The sequence below is a fragment of the Halichoerus grypus genome, chromosome 7 (assembly GCF_964656455.1).
Source record: "Halichoerus grypus chromosome 7, mHalGry1.hap1.1, whole genome shotgun sequence".
NCBI classification, from domain to species: domain Eukaryota; kingdom Metazoa; phylum Chordata; class Mammalia; order Carnivora; family Phocidae; genus Halichoerus; species Halichoerus grypus.
This window is the reverse complement of record NC_135718.1, coordinates 68,113,614-68,134,696: the sequence shown is the minus strand read 5'-3', so window position 1 is coordinate 68,134,696 and position 21,083 is coordinate 68,113,614. Positions and strand designations below refer to the sequence as shown.

Genomic DNA, 21,083 nt, shown 5'->3' with positions numbered 1-21,083 from the left:
AGTCGTTAAGCGTCTGCCTTTGGCTCAGGTCACGATCCCACGGTCCTGGGATGGAGCCCCGCATCGGGCTTCCTGCTCCGTGGGAAGCCTGCTTCTCCCTCTCCCACTTCCCCTGCTTGTGTTCCCTCTCTTGCTGTGTCTCTCTCTGTCAAGTAAATAAATAAAATCTTTAAAAAAAAAAAACCAAAAAACTGTATTGTATATAGATAAATATATGTATGTATATACTATATATAGATAAATATATATAGATTTTATTGAAGTATAATTAAGATATAATGTTATGTTCATTTCGGGCATGCAACATATTGATTTAACAATTCTGAACACTACTCAGTGCTCCCCATATAAGTGCAGCCACCATCTGTCACCATACAATGTTATCATGATATTATTGATGGTATTCCCTATGCTGTACTTTTCATCTCCATGATTTATTTAATTTATAACTGGAAGATTGTACCTTTTAGTCTCCTTTATCTAATTCTCCTATTTCCCCACTCCTTCCCCTCTGGCAACCACCAGTTTGTTCTCTGTATTTGAGAGCCTGCTTTTTGTTTGTTTTGTTTTTTACATCCCACATATGAGTGAAATCGTATGGTATTTGTCTTTCTCTGACTGACTTATTTCACTTAGCATAATACCCTCTAGGTCCATCCATGTTGGCTCAAGAGGCACGATCTCCTTCTTGTTTAGGGCTGAGTAATATTCCACCATGTGTATGTATACCACATCTGCTATATCCATTCATCTTTCAGTGAACCCTTGCATTGCTTCCATATCTTGGCTATTGGAAATAATGTTACAGTAATATAGGGGTGTATATATCTTTTCGAAGGAGTGTTTTCCTTCTCTTTGGGTAAATACACACTAATGGACTCACTGCGTCATATGGTAGCTCTATTTTTAATTTTTTGAGGAACGTCCATACTATTTTCCACAGTGGCTGCATGAATTGACATTCCCACCAACAGTGCATGAGGCTTCTCTTTTCTTCACATCCTGGCCAACACGTGTTATTGTCTTTTTGGTTCTAACCATTCCAACTGGCATGAGGTGATACCTCATTGCTCTCCAATAAAACTTTATTTATAGGGCTCCTGGGTGGCTCAGTCGTTAAGCATCTGCCTTTGGCTCAGGTCATGATCCCAGAGTCCTGGGATCGAGCCCCGCATCGGTCTCCCTGCTCCACGGGAAGCCTGCTTCTCCCTCTCCCACTCCCCCTGCTTGTGTTCCTTCTCTCACTGTGTCTCTCTCTGTCAAATAAATAAAATCTTTATAAAAAAAAAGTTTATTTATAGAGTTGTGGTCCAGACTTGACCTGTGTGCCATAGCTCACCAATCCCTGGAATAGAGGAATGTTATTCTAGTATTTGTTTACTTGCCAGGGTTGACCATAGACGCCTTTGGGTAGAGAGCTCCTGGAACGCACATTAGAAAGGATTTCTCTTCGCCCAGCGAAAATACTCAGGATCACAGCTGTTATTAAAGATCCTGTACACCAGCCAAGCATCTGTCAGCAAGGTCGTACCCAGATTTCTTAGAGAAGCTTATCACCCTGCAGACTTAAATCAAGAACCATAAACGTCCTGGGGAGGGATAAAGGGAAGGTAAGCCTATTCCCATCTTATTGAAAACGGAGGCAGAAAGATCCTCCCAACCTTCCTCACAGGGTTAATTATGGATGGAGCATATTATGTGATAAAATAAAACCTAACTGCAAAGCAAGGCATGACACTAACGTTGTTATTCATTCAAGGTTTAGAGTTTATATGAACCTCTCTGGGCATAGCAGATTAAGTTCTGAATTTAACTGGGAAATTATTACACTTTATACTTAGATTACTCGCTTAAATACAAAAACAATGACACTTCTGAGTATAGCGTTAGATACAGGATTGTCTAATCACTGTGTTGTGTACCTGAAAGGAATGTAACACTGTGTGTCAACTGTACTTAAATTAAAAAAAAAAAAAAAGGGAAAACCAAAAATCCAACTAAAACAAATGTAAAAGGGAACCTCATTACAAAGAGGCTAAAATTTGACAGGAAATTTAGTGTACCCAAAGGATTTGAATTTATTTAAAGATTTTATTTATTTATTTTTTGGGGGGGGGGGTTGCAGAGGGAGAGAGAGTCCTAAGCTGAGTCCTCACTGAGTGCAGAGCCTGACACGACCCTGAGCCAAAACCAAGAGTCGGATGCTTAACTGACTGCACCACCCAGGCGCCTCGGAATTGAATTTTCGAAGAACGCGCTTTTGGTCTCTCAGTGGGAATAAAGGTTATGTTATTGGGGATGTTCTCCGCTGCGCATAACTGTCCACAAAGGCTACTAATTGTGCTCAAACAAGCAGAGGCCCAGAGACAGGCAGCTGTCGACCCTGGCCGGGCAGCTCCATGTGCCAGTCAAAGCGCAGGTTTTCTCTGTCTTCCTACTGTGTTAGCCTTTGGTCCTTCTGTTTGTTGTCTCATGGTTGCAAGACGGCTGATCTGTCTCCAGGCATCACGTAACATCTGAGGGAGGAAGAAGGGGTAGCAGAGTCTGAGCACTACGAGGGAAGCAAAAAGACTCCCAGAGGCTCTCAAATTTCTGCTTATATCTCACTGGCCAGAACCATCTTACTTGACCATTAATGGTTACAGGGGAGGCTAGGAATGTGAATGCTCTTCTCAATTTCTACGTGGATGTGAACAAAGGAGAAAGGTGCAGGGGGAGAGGAGAGGTCAGCATCCAATAGCATTTTGGCATAAAGTTTATTACTACTTTTTCCAATCACCTGGAACTGGATTCACTAATTGTATCCCCTAATATCAAAATTGTTAGAAACAAATAATCCACTTCTTATTTATGCTACTGTAAATGGTGACCAAGAAAAGCTATCTGTTTGGCTCTAACTTCTGAAATAGGCTCCAATCACAGAATTTCCCACAACTGTGTCATCTCGAATCCCCATTCCCTCCAGCCCACGGTCTGCTGCATCTAGATTGGCAGCCACACCCCCACCAAGCAAAGGCTGCTTGCAGAGGTCTGCAGGGCACGGCCCAGGGCAACGTGTGATGTCCCACAGGGCTCCCGGGGGAGCAGATGCCTCCTGCTGAGATGGGGGTGCTGACACTGCTTTGTTTTATTTACCAGGAGTCTAAAGCCCTTGAGAGCTGAGAATACTGTCTTTGTATTTGAGTACTCTTTATTGGAAGGAGATGGACTTCTCCCTAATGAGTCCATTTTACCAACTGAGAGAGCCCCCAGAGCTGTTCCAGTTCCTTTGGCCCAGATGAGCAGGGATGAGGACTCACAAGTGGGGGAACGTGTCCTTGTCGTAAAAAGAAAAGCTTGGCTGCAGGACAGGGAGCTCCTCCCTGCTGCCCAGTTCCAGAAAATGATGTGTTCTGTATTCATGTGTCCCGGACTACACATGTTCGGGGGACAACAGCTCTGATCCAGGCAGAAGCAAGTCCCCCGTGAAATAATGTGTTTTGTCCTAGAAGCAAAAATAGAGACCCAGTTCCTGTGTTTATGCCTCGTTCTTTCCTTACTTCATTCTACCAGCCTCAAAGTCCGATTGCATCACGTACATCAATAAAGCATCGCCTAGTTCCCCAGTTTGGCTTTGTTTTGCTTTAGAGTATGAGTTTGCATGTGTTTGTCCCGTGGCTGGCTGATTGGTCAAGAGATGGGAAAGCGGGAGCCTCATCTCCGTAACCACAGGGTGGACTTGACCTCCAGTAGCGTCAGCCTGAGGAGCACCCCCTCGCCAATGCATCACTGTGGCCTAGCGCTGCCTCCTAGCCATGACTGGGTTCATGGACCCCATTTTGCAGGATGGCTTACTCAGTTTCCACAGCCAGTATGTGCCGTTCATTCCATAGTCTTCATTTAGCCGCAGATAGACTGTCCCTAACTTCCATTTACTGAGTGGACACAAGAAATGGTATCTATTAGAAAGAAAATTGTCCTAAATCTGTACCAGGTCAAATGTCGGTGGCCTGTTTGAGTGGCTGTTGCTTCTGGGAATAATTTACAGTCTTGATCAAATGCTCTAGCAATTTTCTGATTTATTTTAATGAGCTTAAAAGCCCAGCATCGAAAATCCATCCAGCTCATAGTCAGTCTTGGGAACTGATTAATGGCCTTGAACCAATCTTGCAAGAAGTCGAAGCCGACATCCTTTACTGTGTCTTACTTAACGATGATTGCTTCCTTATTTTTTCCCCAATAACATGTCATTACCAAGAGAGAAATGTGTGCTTAGAGGCCTCTCTCTACTTGTAATGAGTTTGAAATGAACTTTGACATGTGTTGTAATCCCTGAGAAGCTGCTTTCAAATATACTAAAAGCTGTAATTGTGTGACAGGGACTCTTCGGGCTGAAAAACTTGAAAGAAGGGGGAGGAAATCACTCAAGGGCATTCACGAGCATGGTTTGCAGAAGCTCACGGACTGGGCAGAGGTGGCCTGGGTCTAGGGAGTTGGCAGGGGGGCACTCAGAGGAGGGACACATCGGATGTTTCCTTGAGGCCAGGCCACCACTAAGCTGTGTGGGGCCACAGACAAGTAACCTTTGAGGGGAACTTGTCTATATGAGCAAAATAATTGTAAAATTATGTGACAGAAGTCATGGGCCCATGTGAGATACAGTGATTTTTTTAAATGAAGATTTAGAATAGTGGTTAGAGAAGAGGTACTTAAGTCCCTACTGTCTAATCAGTGAATGTCAAGATTCTTTCTGTTCTTTATTGTCAAATGTGCCATTCCTGTATAATTTCCTATCTGCCACAGTGTATGCACTGTGGCTCCTCTAGCCTGTTAGTGTCGAGACAGTCCAGCCCTCCCTTTCCTGACACTCCCGAAGCTGTGTCCTCTGTCGTGCCCTCTGGGAATACTGGCTTCCGATGACTCAGCAAGGTTGCCCTGTCCTTTGTTGATGATGACCACACATGCAAGGCTTACCTATAGGGCAGTGAGGGAAAAGGGGGGGGGTGTCTTATTGTCCCAAGGGGTGTCCCTCTCTCGTCTGCCACGGCAGGAGCCCACACCAGAGAGCACGACATCACTGCATTGATTTGAGACAAGAGAGGGCATCTATCAGAGGGACCAGTTAGTGAATGGGCATTGATTTTGAAAGGCCTTGGAAGGGAGAGGACAACCACCCTTGGAGGACTAGCTGACACAGAGCCTGTGGAAGGTGTGGGGTGAGCATTCTGAGGGCCAGAGGCAGGGGGTCCACAGGAAGAAGGATGCCTGCTGCCATCCACACCCTGAGGCACTATAGAGCAGAAAAGATACATGGCACACAGGTAGATGAGACAGATGCATAGGCCCACAGATGGCCCAAGCCCAAGGCTCATGGTAGCTCAGAGCTCTGAAGTCTCAAAAGGAGCACATCAGTACCATCCTGACAGCCCAATCTTACGTGACCCTGCTCTTTATTATCAGTGAAACATTGTGCCGGCCAGAAAGAGTGATCTGGTGAGCAGACTGCCCTCCCAAAACTAGGATGCTCCACAGGCAAGAGTCCTAGAGCTACTCAGACATCTGGTCACCCCCCGATGCAACGCGGGGAATGTGTAGAAGGTGAGGGAGTGTCTTAATGGGGAGAAACAGGAACCGGGGACCACACAGGTTATGATCCTGTCACCCTACCAGTCCCAGACACCAGGGAACTTAAAACATTGAAAAGAAGGTGCTCTAGCGCATAGTTTGTAGGATCTAAGTGTGGTACCATTGGGAGGCTCCTTCCAGTTCTATGGTCCTATGATTCAACTCTTCATGCCTTGGTTTGTTTACCCATTGTGTTGGGCTATTTTGAGATAATATGGTAAAATCTAGTTTTGTACATTATTGGGGTTCAGGACCCCTCCCCCAAACTTCACTAGTTTAAGAAATATGTGTGCGGTATGGTTTGTCTAGACAGCAGATGTCCTCCTGCCCCTTAATACTGTCATTTCTGTGAAATATTTGCTATTCTTTGGACAGCTGGGCTAAGACTCATGATCAGACATTGAACTTCAATTCTTGGCCCATAGTAGGCTTTCGATAAATAGTTGTCAGACAAATGCCTGAATGTGCTAGGAAAAGAACAGGTGTGGGTGTCAGACAGACCTGGATTCACCACGTTCTTTCTGGGTGACGTTTAGCAAATTGCTGAACATCTTGGGGCCTCAGTTTTCTCTCCCTGGATGACGGCGGGTACGCGCTAAAACGTGCACTGCAGACATCTAAGATTTACGCACTGGGCATGGAGCCGCATGTTAGAAAGAAAACCACAGGCCCAAAATGGTGTCACTTAGGCTACCTCAGCAAACCAAGACTTAACACCCAACCGAACTGCAGTTTCGATCCCCCCCAGGAACATGACCTTTCACTAGACAACATGGAATTTTCAGGGCGATACCAGGAAATTTACTGAGAGACCCCTTCCACTCCCTTTAGGAGGCCAACATTGCCTAAACAATGCACTCTTTGCTCTTGCTAATAAATTCCTCTATTTGTTGTTTGCATGCCCTCTCTCTGCCTTTAAAAACCTGTCTTTTGTTTTGCTCAGTGGAGCTCCCCTCTACTTGCTAGATGGGATGTTGCCCGATTCATGAATCATTTAATAAAGCCCATCACATCTTCACATTTGCTTGGTAGAATTTTGATTTTTAACAAGCTGCTCAATAAATATGAATTCTTTCTTCCTTCTACCTGGGAGTTGAGAATACAGAGTTTTCCAGTCCCTGCACCCCTTCATTATCACAATCTTTAAAGAGGAGTTCACAATTCAATCTTCCATTGGCTTCGCAAACCATCTCAGCCAGGCCCCTCCCTCGTCCTTCCCCGAGGCCGCTCTCCAGCTCCCTCGGGACTCTTACCCTCCTCTTCACGGTCTTTGATGAGCAATAAAGAGTTGGTAAATGATCCATCAAGAATGCTCTGGGTGGAGACAGCTCCACACCAATGACTTGAAGCCATTCCGACATGCTGCCCAAAGGGCCTCCTTTGGGCCCTAACTCCTCACCTCTCAGAACTCTCTTCTTGGCTTCTGGAACACCACCCCCTGTGTCTTGCAACCCACCCATCCCCCCACCTCCTTCCTGTGCTGACTCCCTTCCCATCTCCCAGCTCCCTAGGTTGTCCTCTTCTCCCCTCTCCTCATTTCTAACTCTTCTCAGGGTGGGCTGGGAGACATCTCCACCCACAGGCTTGAATTCCCCCGTGATGCATTAGCGCCCCATGTCTGTGTCTCCAGCCCAGATTTCTGTCCTGAGGGCGGGGATTGTCTACCCGAGTATTCCCCACTGGGGTCCAATAGATGCTCGAAAGAAACCCATCCAAGATCAAACTCTTCCCAGTGCTTCCCCAGAGTTCTTGTGCTTCCATGGTCCCACTCTTGGTTATTGGTTTCAACATCCTCTCCGGGCTGGAGCCTGGATGTCTGATGCCCGTCACAATTAGAGGACATTTGTAAAAGCAGAAATCAGGCTTCATGGCATTCCCCCACCCAGACATCTTCCATCCCTCCCTCCCGTGGCATCGACTTTGACCTCTGAGCTGGTGTTCAGACTCTAACCAGCATCCTTTCTTTCCACGTCACTCGGTCCCATGCCCCAGATCTGCGGTGGCAAGTGGGTTTCGTCTCATGCGTCAGCTCGGATCCTGGAGAGTTTGGCCTGAAGTCCTGTGTCCAGGGGACACTCAGGGAAGACGGGGTGCCCTCCTCGGCCATGGGGGCAGGCACAGGGAGCAGTGGCCATTTGCTGTGATCCCTGCTCTCCCTCATAGCATCTTTAAGAGTGCTGGTGTCCCCTAAACAAGCTCCACGCTTTCCCACCCCTCTGTTACTATCCTATAAGCCTGTAAAGATCCCTTCTTCAGCATCCAAGCCCAACTTATTTATCCTTCCAGCTTTGACTGAAATGACATTTCTTCCTGAGACCTTCCCCAGTTTTAACAATTGTTCCTTCCCAGGATCTGAAAGCATCTTGTCGGTGCCCTTCCGTCTGTCTGTATCATTGTTGGCGTCTAGCAGTCTCCCTAGCTAAATCACGAATCTCTAGAAGGTGCTTCTGCTTGGTTGTGTGTCTCTCCCCATGCCCGTCAGAGGGCCTCTCATGGAGCAGATGCCTAAAGGTTGTTTGGACAACCATTGAGCCGGTCAAGGCTGCGGGGTCAGAAGTCGCCCCCCGGGCCACCCTCCACTGCTCCTTCCCCTGCCCACTGGGGACTCAAGCATGTTCTTGGGGACTCTCAGAAGCACACCTCAAGAGGGCTCTGTCAGAAGGTCTGGGTGGCTGTCACACCTCAGGGCAGAGACCCATCACACACCTACACACACCTACGTGGGATGCCCCCGTGTCCGTCACCGTGGCCCCAGTGAGGTGAGCTCGGGTAAATGTGTAACTCGACAGCGTACCGGCTCATTCTGTTCGGCACTGAAAGTGTGTATCGATCACCCTGACTTCCTGGAAGGAGTCCCAGCCTGAGAGTTGCTCTGGCGCCTGTCCCTCGGTCAGGCCTGGCTGCCTGAGGCCCCCACCCCCCTGGCGGGGCCAAGTGATGTCACCTCCCTCCTCCCCAGCTTGGGCACAGAGCGGTCTGGGAACAGCTCCATCCCCACCCCTCTGATATAAATAGGGCCTCGGTGGCCCAGCCAGGGGAAGAGGCTGCTCTTGTTTTGGGGACTCGAACAGAGGGTAAGTGGGGAGCCCCTCTCCATCCACACCCCTCCCCCGCCGCTGCCCCCTCCCCATCTCTCTCGGGGCAGCTGAGTTATCTGCTGGGAGCCAGAAGCCAGGGGTCAGTGGTGACATGCACTGCAGGGGAATCAGTACTGAAGACGACGCAGAAGACGTCTCTCCCCTCCTGTCACACTGGATGTCCTCTCATGGGCTGTCCTCCCCCTCAGCCCACCCCAGGTCTTAGCGGAGGAACTGCCCCTCCCCAGCAGTAGGGCAGGGTGGCCCGCTCCTCCCGCTGCCTCTGAGCAGGGCTGGGTCCTCAGGGGCCGGTACGGGAGCAGAGCCACAGTGGCCTAGAGTCCACGGGTCTCTTCCAGTCAGAAGGAAGTGCCAGGCTTGTTGTGCAGGTGCCGGAGCCGGGAGGGGGGTGGGGGAGCAGACTCAGTTAGCCCGGGGCTGCATCCGCAGAGGCTCAAGTGAGGGTGGCCTGCGTCTGTCTCCTGCACCTCTCCTGAGGCAGTGCTGCCTCCGGTCCTCGGTTCAAGGTTTGGGTGCCCTCAACTCATCACTTTCTATCCCCGAGCCTTGGTTTGCTCATCTATAAAATGGGACAAATAGCAATGCCTGGCCTCCCTTGCTCCTCAATAATGGTGTAAATTAAGAGAGCTAATAGAATGTGAAAGTGCTTTCTAAACTTTAGGAGAAACTAAAAAGACAGATTCTTATTAATTTGTTCAAGAGGCACTACAGATGGGTGCTGAAGCGTGTGGACTATGGCATCAGGGGGTCTGGGTTTGAATCCTAGTCCTGCCTCTCACTTAGCTGCATGACCTTGAGCAAGTCACGGAACCCCTCTGTTCCTCTGCAAAACAGCATTAATTAATCCACTTAACAATTATTTATCAAGTACCTACCATGTCCCAGGAACATTTCTGGAAATGTGATATATATATATATATATGTATATATATATATATGTGATATATATATATATATCAGCGAACAAAACAGAGCAAGGACCCCACTCTCGCAAGATTTGCCTTCACGGGGGAAGAGACTGGCAATGAACACTAAACGTAAATAAATACGTTAGAATTAATTATTTATAAGGTCATAAGGTGGTCAGTGCCGTGGTGAAAGGAAGTAAAGCGAGGTGAGTGAGTTCAGGGTGGCAGGCGTGGTGGGGACAGTTGCAGTGTGAAATAGGGTGTCATGGAAGCCTTAGCAGGATGAGACGAGTCGGTCCATGGAAAGCACGGGAACACTGCCTGGCCATACGGACATTAGAACAGTGTTGGCTGCCGGTCTACCATTTTGGGAAGCTATGGAACCACAAGGAGTAGGGACACCGAGAAGCAGGGAGGTGGAGAGAGAGACTGAGCAGGGCTGGTGGAGGAGGGCAGATCCACAGGTGCCTGGAGCCCCCATTTATTCTCGGGCCCTGGCTGTGTGCTGACTTAGGACCAGCTAGCCCAGCGGCCACTGATCCCAGCTGAGAACAACAGCAGTCTCTGCCCCGACAGTGACCGTGGAATTGCTTCACCCCAGATGGTGCCTGCGCCACGCGGGACTGGCAAAGCAGGGAGGGGGCTGTCCTCACCTGCATGGCCCCAGCCCGGGCCTGGGTGCCGTTACTGTAAGATTTCTCCAGCCCTCGGCTTCTGCAAGTTTCCCCTGATAACTCAGTGTGCTTTGGCATGAGCAGGCAACAGAGGCCTGTCTGGACAGGAAGGAGAACTTTCTGTTCCATTTTTGTATGTCGTGTGGCTTCTCATGAGAACAGTGCTTGATTCAAATGCACGGGGAGGAGGGCGAAGCGGTGGCCGAGGTCAGAAGTCAAAGTTCCTTTGGTATTTGATGACCAGAGCAGAACTAAACACACAACGCTTTTAAGGTGAAAGCAGGTGCAGGTTACCAGACCCGGGACAGGAGTGCAAGGTGTCAACAGAAGGGGATAACTGGGTATGCGTACGTGTGCTGGAAAGACAGTGGTGTCAAGGTGACCTTGAGTTAGTGGAGACATACCTCAGTTCCAGGGATGCCTGAGGATTAGGATGGGAGCACGAAGAACTAAGTTGGTCCACGTCTTCACCAGAAATGAGGGAGATATCATGGAGATGATTGGAACCAAATGAACCCATACAATGAACATGGATCCCCCTCAATTGCAAAGAGTTGGACAGTGGAATAAGTTAGCAGAGCCAGCCCAAGAACCTTGTCTTCCAGGACCGCAGGCTACTCCGTGTGCCTCATGTCTGGAACAGAATCACAGGGCTCTAGAGAAGGGTGCTGGAGATCCTCCTGCCAACCCTAGAGACCCACGTCAAGGGCAGAGGATTGTTCTACTCCATGGCTGCGCATTAGACTCACCTGGGAAGCTTTCAAAAAAAATCGATACCCAGCCCCAGCACAGACCAACGCCATCGGCTATTGGTGAGAGGCGTTGGTGGGGCTGGTGTTGAGCTCCATGGGGGCTCCACCATGTAAGACATAGTTGCTGGCTGGTTTGGGGCATTGGGACAGGTGGAAACACCAGGGCTTTAGGCTGAGCCTCTGGTGCTCAAAGTTAGCTGTCTGGTAAGGCCATGGGGAGGCTGAAAAATCCGTTCCCAGGCCACACCCCAGGGCCATTTTAACTGACATCTCTGGGGGTGAGACAGACTTCCACAGTCTCTAGGGCTTCCCAGGTGAGACCAATGGGAACCGGGGCTGGGACTGACCGGTGAGAGAAAACGCAGGTCTGAATTGCATCTGTTACATGCTTGCTGTGTGAGCTCGGGAACTTTTCTTCAGGCCTCAGAACCCCCCCTCCTGTGTCTGCAAAGAGGTGAAACACTTCCTTCCTTGCCTGAACAGCGCAAGGACTAGATTGGGTAACCTATGGCAGGGGCTTCTGGGAACTCTCACATACTACCCAGTTATAATATCTCTATTTTTAAATTAGGCACCTTGTCTGGGAAATGAGACGTACATTTCCTGGTTGATAATACACGTTCCATCTTTCTTGCCAGGCCAGTTTATAACATAGGAAAAACCTCTGTGTGTGTAAGTCTTGTATTCCAAACTGGTTTCCCACCTACCCTGGGGCCAGGAGGCCTCCTGGAGACTGGCGGTCTGGTCCACGGCTGGTTTTCTAGGGGAAAACTCACAGCCAGGGGCATGTGGTTGCATGAGTTTGCTCAGGCTGCCTTATCAAAGTCCCACAGACTGGGTCACTCCAACGACAGAAATCTGTCCTCTCATGATTCGGGAGGCGACAAGTACTGGGATAACCTGCATGTCACACATAGGCTGCAAGTCCGAGGTCAAGGTGTTAGCAGGTTTGACTTCTTCTGAGGTCTCTCTCCTTGGCTTGTAGATGGCCATCTTCTGTCTTCCCAGGGTCTTCCGTCTGTGTGTGTCTGTGTCCTAATCTCCTCTTTTAAAAGGGACACCAGTCAGACTGGACGAGAGCCCATCCCAATGACCTCGTTTAACCTAAATTACCTCTTTAAAGACTCTGTCTCCCCATATAGTACATTTTGAAGTAGTGGGATTTAGGACATATGAAGTTAAAAACTTTAAGGCAACAAGGGAAATTTTTTTTAAAATTTTAAAATTAAACTTCCTTTAAAATAAGATTAAATGTTTCCATATTACTCTTTAAAAAAAAAAAGGTTTTATTTATTTATTTGAGAGAGAGAGAGCAAGCACGAGCAGGGTGAGAGGTGTGTGGAGAGGGAGAAACAGGCTCCCCGCCGAGCAGGGAGCCAGACCCAAGGCTCGATCCCAGGACCCTGAGATCATGACCTGAGCATAATTATTGACTAAAGCATATATCACTGATTAGCACAAGGTAAAAAATAATATCAGCCATTCACATATTCTTGAAGAGAAGCGCTTACAATATTTTGTGAAAACGTTTGTGTACATTTTTACCTGACGTAATGGACAATTTCGTATTTCTGTTTAAAATCTACCAATGTCTTCATATCAAGACATTCCCCCGATTATAAAAATCAGACAAAACAAAACCAACCCCAAAATAAGCCCCCAAAAGGCCCAGCTCAGCCCGCAACAGTGTGCTGTGTGTGGATCACAGAGATATTTTCCTCAGAGCTTTGACTCTATTGCTTCTCTTCGAAATGTGTAGACTCGGATAGATTTCTCCTGGATTAAATGACCGCGGGGAATATTGGGACAGCCGAAAGTCTGGCTGGAGGGCACTTACTCACTTGGTAATCTGTCGCCCTTCGTGACCTGATGTTTCAGGGAAGTGAGTGCCCCTGTCAGAGATGGCTCCTGCCGGGGTGAGCCTGGGGGCCACCGTCCTCTGTGTCCTGGCCTGGGCCGGCCTGGCCGCCGGGGACCGGGTGTATATACACCCCTTCCACCTCCTTGTCTACAGCAAGAGCAGCTGTGAGCACCTGGAGAAATCCAACACGGAGATGCCCAAAGACCCGACCTTCACGCCGGTCCCGATTCAGGCCAAGACGTCCCCTGTGGACGAGCAGGCCCTTCGAGAGCATCTGGTGCTGGCCACTGAGAAGCAGGAGGAGGAAGACAGGATGCGGGCAGCGAAAGTGGGGATGATGCTCAACTTCTTGGGCTTCCACATGTACAGGGTGCTGAGTGAGTCCTGGAGCACGGCCAGCGGGACCGTCCTGTCCCCAACGACTCTCTTTGGCACGCTGGCCTCTCTCTACTTGGGCGCGCTGGACCCCACGGCCAGCAGACTGCAGGTGTTCCTGGGCGTCCCCGGGGAGGACCAGGGCTGCACCTCCCGGCTCGATGGCCACAAGGTCCTCTCCGCCCTGCAGACCATCCAGGGCCTTCTGGTCGCCCAGGGGGGCGCTGACGGCCAGTCCACACTGCTCCTCTCCACGGTGCTGGGCCTGTTCACAGCCCCTGGCCTGCGCCTGAAGCAGCCCTTTGTGCAGGGCCTGGCTCTCTTTGCCCCGGTCACCCTCCCGCGCTCTCTGGACTTGTCCACGGACCCGGATCTCGCTGCAGAGAAGATCAACAGGTTCACGCAGGCAGTGACAGGGTGGAAAATGGACAGACCCCTGTCAGGAGTCAGCCCAGACAGCACCCTACTTTTCAACACCTACGTCCACTTCCAAGGTAAGGTAAGCTCCGGGGGTGCCGCTGGGCTGGCGCCAGAGGGTAACAGTTCTCTGTGTCTGTGGACTTAATGTCCAGCACTCAGCTCAGCAGGGCCGGGCCTTGGACACGCGCAGGGTGGCAAACATGAGGAAGTACCTGGGAGCCGCTCTCAAGGAGCCGGAAGTAGCTGCCCAATGGGCTCCTTGGATGAGTATCCGCCCACCCTCCTCCTGCTCTAGTATGTGCAGCTCCTACAGGACATCCTTGTACTCTGATCATTGATGCCCTTGTGATGTGGCAAATTGGTGCTCCTGCCTCTAGAAAAAAACACAGTGAATTCCTCACGATGGCACAGCCACAAGTCGGGGTCTTGGGATCCAAACCCACACCTCCCGGCCCTGTGGCCGAGCTCCACGCTCAGGAGGGAGGGTTCTTTTCTCTGGAGAAGCTCAATGTCCCAGCAGAAATAACCAGTTTGTTTGCTTACACCACTTTCATGTTGGGAGGGTCATTACCCCTACCCACCCCCAAATCCCTGCAAAGATAGTTCGCTCATTCAACAACTAATCACTGACGATTTATTACGTGCATGACCCTGAGCTGGGCGTCCCAGAGGGGCCGGGGAGGAGGGATGCACAGGTCCCGACCCCAGGTTGCCTATTCAAGTTCAAGAGGGGAGATAGATCCCACAGGCAAATGCCCCCAGCTACAGAGCTCTAGGTAAAATCGCCCTGGGAAGGCACTCTGGTGGTGCCAAGCACTGGGAGGAGAGAGGGTCACTGGGGAGAGGACAGAGGCCTGGGGGCAGGCGAGGGGAGCGGGGCTGTGGAAGAACAAACGTGTGAGCAAAGCCTGGTGAGTTGAGGGCCAGAAACCAGAGCAAGGGCGGCTCTGTCTGGCCAGAGCTCGGAGTGGATGTGACCCGTGGAAGGCAGAGCCCGAAAGATGGGTCGGGCCAGATTTTGGAAGGGCGGTGGGAGCCGGAGCAGGCAAAGTGTTCTGGTCAGAGGGCATCCAGGCGGCCGGGGCTGTGTGCCTTGGAGGCAGGGAGGGTCCCCGGAAGGTGACGCAACAGGCACACTGTCCTGGGAACACGTGCTAAGGTAGAGGCTCTGCAAACCGATGGGTGGGCTGGGGAGGGTGCGTTTGCGAACCAAGTGAGCCCGCAGCCCAGAGATGAAACCAGAGACAGGGAGGTTTAAACAATGACTACTTTCTTACTCTGAAAATATCCTGGAAGTCTGTGAACTGCCACGGTGGAGGACCTCCTGCCTGTTTTGGGTGCAGGAGGAAGATGCGAGACCCAAGAACAGAGTCCAGCACAGGCGCCCTCCAGCTGAGGGTGGCCGCCCCCTGTGGAGGACAGAGGGGACTAGTGGGCTCAGCCCGCCGTTCCTAAGAGGAGCCCCAGGAGGAGAGCTCACTGAGAAAGTCCTGCCCCCCAAAAAGGAAAGCTAGAGAGTCACAGGGGCCTGGACGCTCGGCCAGCCCCACCATGCCTCACCCTCTGATCTTGCTCCCTGACCTTTCTGTGCCTCAGTTTCCATCAAACAGAGATGCACCGCCCCTCCCTGCCCACCACCGCGTGCCCACTTATGAAGCCGCAGGCTGTCTGGGGAGCTCTAAGTTTCCCTTTGGTAGTGATGTTCTATTACCACGACCTCAGTGCACAGCTGGATGTTCCTGGCTGGCAGAGACTCGGGCATTGGGAGCCCCTGAGCAGCAGGGCGCCCTTTGCCCAGGCCGTGCAGTCATCCCAAGCTGGCGCTGGCTCTGGCAGATTCCACAACACCAGTTGACTTAACCTTGAGAGATTTACTTAACCTCCGGGTGAGGATGGTGTGCTGTGCTTTTCAGCTGAGCAGATAGGACAGGACAGACACCTCTTTCAGATTCTCATGTCTTTCTGTTCTGGTGGGAAGAGATGCAGACCTTTCTTCCCCTAAATGAACAAGTCCCCGGCCAGGCCTGGTGGGCCAGCACTGAGGGCCCCCCGGGGAGCCGGGCAGGAAGGACCCTGAGGCTTCTTACTCCTGTCTCCCCACGGTCTCTGAGTGTCAAAGAGCAAGAGGACGCTGGGTCCACCAGTCCCTTCTCCTCAGACCCAGGCCCGGGGAAGGCAGCCTGTCCAGCCCCCTCCCCGGCACCTGTCCCTCCAGCCCCCACCCCGCCACCTTGGAGACTTCTGCTTCAGGAAAAGGGAGCCCCGGCTCTTTAACGGGCCTCTACTCAGACCCCCAGCCAGCCGGCACCTGGGGGCTGCTCTGTGACAGACTCCCCTTCACCTCATCCTCCCAGAAATAGCCCCAACATGGGTGACTGAGCTCTCAAGGTGACTGAGAAGAGCACAGTGCGGGGTGGGGTGGGGGCTGTGCCAGGGGCTACAGTCAGGGAGAGACCCCCAGGGACAGGGCCTCGAGCAGGCGTCCGCCCCTCCTCCCGTGACAGCACAGCCAGCCCCTGCGCAGCCCCAGGAGGGAGGGCACCAGACAGGGCTCCCCCTCCCCGCAGGGCCCAGGGCAAGCTTGCACGGAGCCGCCGGGCACACCAGGTCGTATGTCTGTCCCGGGCAGCACGGAGGCCTGAGACATGGAGGCTGCATTGCAGGACATGCGTGCTCAGCCCTGCGTCCCGACACGAGAAGGGGAGACTGCCCTTGCAGCTGGCCCTGCTCACAGATTGAGAAGTGGGCACGCCCCGAGGCTGCGTAGGGCCATGAGGCTGCTCTGGGTGACACTGTGATGGTGGACACACGTCACCGCACATCTGTCCAGCCCCATGGATCGTACGGCCCCGAGAGTGGGCCCTAATGTCAACCCTGGACTCTGGGGGACAATGATGTGTCCGCATAGGGTCATCAGTGTTAAGAGGTGTCCCACTCCGGTGGGGGTGTCAACAGTGCGGGGGGCTGTGCGTGTGGGGGGTGGTGGGTAAACAGGAAAACCCTATGCCTTCCTCTAAAGTTCACTGTGAGCCTGACTTCTCTAAAAAAAAAAAAATTAAGTTATTTAAAAAGAAGCCAGTGAGTGTGGCGGACCGCAGGCTTTGGGCCAGGACAGATCTGGGGTGAGTTTACCAGGTCAGTTCGTAGTGGCCTAAGTTCCCTAAGGCCCTGGTTTCCTTTGTGGGCCTTACAGTGACAGGTGGTGTGGAAAATGTCTTCAATAGCTGGTGTCGCCGTCGTGAACTCAAACGGTTGGATTCTGCAGGAGGAAGACTTGGCCGGCCCTGGGGGTCGTGGGTCGGCGGCCTGGGGTGTGCCGAGAGGAGGCCGGGGCACAGGCTGGGCTTCGGCTCTGTCCGTGGTGTCTCCAGCCCACAGCCCACCCGCCTGCCCCTGCCTCAGCTGACCCGTCCCTCCTGCTCTCCTCTCTGGGTCTCCAGGAAAGCTGAAGGGATTCTCCCTGCTGGCGGGGCTGCAGGACTTCTGGGTGGACAACGGCACCTCGGTGTCGGTCCCCATGCTCTCGGGCACGGGCACCTTCCAGCACTGGAGCGACGCCCAGAACAACCTCTCCATGACCCGTGTGGCCCTCAGCAAGAACGCCTGCCTGCTGCTGGTCCAGCCCCACGACGCCTCGGGCCTGCAGAAGGTGGAGGCCCTCACCTTCCAGCACAACTTCCCGACGTGGGTGAAGAACCTGTCTCCCCGGTACGGCTCCCGGGCACCACCTGGCACCTCTGGGGCTGCTCCCCCTGGGATGTGGGGGGGCTGGGCCCATCCTTCTGCCCAGGGCGGGAGGGGGCGTGGGGTGGGCAGATGGGCCGGTGTTGGCTGAGCCCTGGGCACAGGACGGGGAGGGGCCGGGTGGCCCTGCTGTTCCTGAGCAGAAGGCCGGTGAGTTCATGCATCAGCCCTCCAACCATCCGCTGACCTAGCTCTGCAGGTATCGTCTCTTTCTGGGCCCAGGAGAGGCAAAGGAGTGGGGAGCGTGCTTTCCTTGGGCTTGGGCTTACCCACTGGTTTTGGAGGACTGCATTTCAATCTGCCGTGGGGGTGGGGGACTTTTTGATGCCACCCCCCCACCCCCGTCCTCCCCCACCCACAATCAGCTGCATTCCAAGAGCTTGTTGGGGACTGGCTTTCCGGAAGGGTTTGGACCCCCTTGAGACGCCTGGGGGAGGGGCTTTCCAACTCTGGCGGGAAGAAAGCCATTCCCCTCCACTGGGGCACTACACCTGACCCGCATCTGCGGCCCAGAGCAGTGGAGTCCGGAAACCTGCTCCGAGACCGGCACTCAGGGGCCCACTGGCCTCCTGAGGGCAACGCTCCTTTTTAAATCGGTTTTTGTTGCGCTGATGGTAAACACCTAACATCAAGTTTACCACGCGAACCATCTGTAAGCGCACAGTTCAGTGGCATGGAGCATACCCACGCTGTGTGCGTCCCTCGCCACCATCCGTCTCCAGATCGTTTTCATCTTCCCAAATGGAAACACGAACTCCCCGTTCCCCCTCCCCCAGCCCCTGGCCGCAGCCATTCCACCTCCGGGCTCTAGAGTGAACCCCTCTGCTCTAGGACCTCAGATGACTGAACTGTGATGGGCTTACTTCGCTTAGCGTGACGTCCTCAGGGTTCATCCATGCGGCAGCATGGGTCGGGATTTCCTTCCTCTTAAGGCTAATATTCCATTGTGTGGACAGACATGTTCTGTTTATCCAGTCATCCATCAATGGACACTTGGGTCACTTCCACCTTTTGGCTATTGTGAATAATGCTGCTATGGACGTGGGTGTACTGTAACTCTCGTGAAGGTTTGGCATGTCACTGGAAACATCCATGGGCTCTCAGGAAGCCAAAGGAAGGCAGAGGTCCTACAGGAAGGTCAACTGAGTTGGTGTAAGCAACATGGCCGGCACGGAGAGCGACAGGACATTCCTCCCATCGCTCTCCCCTCCACGGGGTTTCTATGTCAAGAACACCATTGAAAGGTGGCTAGTAAGACACGATGCATTATTTCAGAGAAGAGTAGTTTACAATTATCCAGGTAATACAGCTTCAATGCAGCCAACCGAAAACCAGAGTAGAATGAAGAACAGGCAACAATTCATTGTCAAACCCCCAGAAAGCGCTGCTTTAAATGTACATCCTTCTCACAGTACTTCCAAGGACATGAAAGTTTTTTGTTGTATTTCGTTGCTGACGAACTTTTCCCGAGACAGCCTAGCTGGGTGAGGGGGCCCCAGGGCCTCAGAGGGGGAGCCACCCGGGCCCTCCCTAAGTGTGCATCATTCCCGCAGAGCCATCCGCCTGACCATGCCCCAGCTGACACTGCGAGCCTCCTATGACCTGCAGGACCTGCTTGCTCAGGCCAAGCTGCCCACCCTGCTGGGTGCCGAGGCGAACCTGGGCAAAATCAGTGATGACAGTCTCAGACTCGGAAAGGTACCGTGCTGGCGGTGTCTGTCTGGGCCCGAGTAGATCCCGTGTGTTCACAGGGTGTGAGGTGTAGACCAGAGGGACACGGAGGGAGCTTCTGGGAGGCAGGCAGGGGAGGAGGGGAGGAGAGCATGGCTAGATGAGTGTGCACCCGGGGTGGGAAAGAAGTGACCAGAACTTTCTGGAGCTTTCCGGGGACAGGTGGAGAGCTGCAAACCCTTCCTCATCATGTGTTCTTAGCTCTGCCCAGCCTGGCCTAGCCTCGGGGTCCTTCCCAGATCCCACAGCAGGGTCAGGACTCAGGCCGTGAGAGCAGAGCAAGTGCCCGGTGCCAGAGAGCTGCCTGCTTCAGGGAACACCCAGCAGTAGGCAGATGGTCCCTCTGCCACGTGGAATGAGGCATCCCTGCAGCCGGGGGGCCTGGATGCACTGGGCACTGTGCTGGGTACTGGGCAGAGGGGGGCCCTTCACAGTTCTGACCTCGGAGATCACTGCTGGGGGGCGTGAGCCCTCTTGCTAAATTAGTGGGATGAACCAAGCACTGGTGGAGCACAGCCGAGGGGCCCAGGGTGCTTCCCTGGACGGCAAGGTGGGAAGTGGAGACCGGTGGGTTGGAGGGACTCTTTGGGAGGAGCTATCATGTGAGTTGGGCCAAGTGGGAGTCGTCTACACTGAGGGGCATGCATGGTGCGGGCAGGCTGGAGAAACCGCTGTCCTGCACCGTCTCCCTGGGCCCCGAGGGCCTTCGGGAGCCGCCCCAATGCTTGCTGCTTTGCAGGTGCTAAATAGCATCCTTTTGGAACTAAAAGCAGACGAGGGAGAGCAACCCACAGAGTCTGCCCCGCAGCCGGATGGGCCCGAGGCCTTGGAGGTGACCCTGAACCGCCCGTTCCTGTTTGCCATTTACGAGCAAGACTCCACGGCCCTCCACTTCCTGGGCCGTGTGGCCAACCCACTGAGCGCGGTGTGAGGCCTGGCCCGCCACTGAGACGCACTTGTCACCGTAAGCAGGCAGGAGCCCACAGCAGTGCCGATTTGTCACCCATCTTCCACTCTGCCTTCCAGTGAGTCAGCTTGGAGCTGGAAAGAAGCCGTTGTCCTCCCATCTAACGAGCAGCAGAACCTGCGGGCAGAAGGCCTCCCGGGTTCTTAGGTTTATCTTGGGCCATGTGGGGGGGGGGGCGCCAAAAACCGGAGTTTAGCACAGGACAACTGTTCAGGAAAAAGTCTGAACAGACCAACTGGTCCGTGAAACCAAAAAGTGTTTCCTTTTTATCAGAGAACAGAAATTGGGTTTTACAATTACACAGTTTTCACTGCCCTGGGTGCACGTTTGGCTAGGGAATGTGAGCGGACGAGCTGCCGTCCCCACGATGCCTTAGCCTTTGTTGGTTTCCCGGTCTTCTTTCCCAGGATACTGTGATCTTTGAAAAACACAAGCATCTGAATTTATGTTAGAATGTAATACTATGGCTGATTATCCCTTGTGTTATTAATAAATGTCTTGCAACAATAAACAAAAAAGAAAAATTCTTGGGGTGCCTGGGTGGCTCAGTTGGTTGAGCATCTGCCTTTGGCTCAGGTCATGATCCCAGGGTCCTGGGATCGAGCCCCGAGTCAGGTTCCCTGCTCAGCCCCTCCCCCCACTCCAGTTCTCTCTTGTGTGTACTCTGTCAATAAATAAATAAAACAAACAAATAAATCAAATAAATAAATAAAATCTTAGAAAGAAAAATTCTTTCACTTAGCAGCAAAACAAAAACCTGCCATTTAGCTGACAGACCATACACACCAAGTCCTTTCTAGGGCTTTGAGCTGTATTTTGGGTGGAATTTCCAGGGAAGGTGTGGGCTGGTACTTAGCCATCATTTGGAGAAGTTTGCTTCTGGACGCTTCCATCCCTAAGCGGCAGGTGGGTGCGTGGGGGAGGCCCCATGCTCCTACATGCAGCCGGG

General features: G+C 52.4%; 1 protein-coding gene across 1 annotated transcript; it reads left to right on the top strand.

Annotated features, from left to right (window-relative positions):
- The first annotated feature begins 8,567 nt into the window (after positions 1 to 8,567).
- AGT (angiotensinogen) lies at positions 8,568 to 20,800 on the top strand. Its single transcript, XM_036106969.2, has 5 exons — positions 8,568 to 8,678; positions 12,915 to 13,766; positions 17,133 to 17,400; positions 18,990 to 19,134; positions 19,907 to 20,800. Exons 2-5 carry the CDS (start codon positions 12,938 to 12,940, stop codon positions 20,096 to 20,098), a joined length of 1,434 nt encoding a protein of 477 aa, XP_035962862.1. The 5' UTR covers positions 8,568 to 8,678; positions 12,915 to 12,937; the 3' UTR covers positions 20,099 to 20,800.
- Positions 20,801 to 21,083: the final 283 nt, after the last annotated feature.